This window comes from Terrapene carolina, unplaced genomic scaffold, assembly GCF_002925995.2.
Source record: "Terrapene carolina triunguis isolate 2854851 unplaced genomic scaffold, T_m_triunguis-2.0 Scaffold51347, whole genome shotgun sequence".
NCBI classification, from domain to species: Eukaryota; Metazoa; Chordata; order Testudines; family Emydidae; genus Terrapene; species Terrapene triunguis.
The window spans coordinates 1-600 of record NW_020715698.1 but is presented as its reverse complement, the minus strand read 5'-3'; the positions used below and the strand labels follow the sequence as shown (position 1 = coordinate 600).

General features: G+C 71.0%; 1 protein-coding gene across 1 annotated transcript in view; it reads right to left on the bottom strand.

Annotated features, from left to right (window-relative positions):
- Positions 1-561, bottom strand: part of LOC112118512 (cyclic AMP-dependent transcription factor ATF-6 beta) — a 7,845-nt gene extending 7,284 nt beyond the window's left edge. Inside the window, exon 1 of the mRNA XM_026647136.2 lies at positions 173-561. Within this exon, the coding sequence (XP_026502921.1) occupies positions 173-257 (85 nt within the window). The 5' untranslated portion in view covers positions 258-561. The remainder of the gene's footprint in view (positions 1-172) is intronic.
- Positions 562-600: the final 39 nt, after the last annotated feature.

The window sequence follows — 600 nt, the reverse complement described above, 5'->3', positions numbered from 1 at the left end:
TCAGCCCCTCCCCTCCTGCAGGCCCCGCCCCTCAGGCACTCAGCCCCTCCCCTCATGCAGGCCCCTCCCCCAACGAGTCTCCAGCCCTTCACCCCACCAAGCTCCTGCCAGTCAGACCCCCTGGCCCCGCCCTGCCGCTCCGCAGGCCCCTCCCCAGCCCAGCCCCGCCCACCCCAGTCCTCGCTGCTCAGCAGGTTGTCGGCCAGGAACCGGCCCGAGTCGTGGAGCAGCAGCAGCTCCGGGGCCACCGCCGCCATCTTCCCCCGGCCCCGCCCCCTCCGGCTGCCATGACAACCGTTCCACCCAATCGCAGCGCCGAGTCAGCCCGCGCCAGCCAATCACAGCGCGCGGGAGGCGGGGCCCGAGCGAGATCAGCCAACGGGGAAGCGACTTCCGCTCCGATCTTCGGGAATGGGCATGGCCGCGGCAGCATGGCGAGAGCGGCGCACGCGCGGAACGGGGATACTGGGGCGGCGCGCAGCACGGCGCATGCTCACAGGGCGGGAGCCTCTCACTGCGCCTGCCTGAGTTATAGGAGCCTGAGACACGTCTGCGTGAGTTTGGAGATAGCGACGCGCATGCGCGAAGCTGGGTGAACAA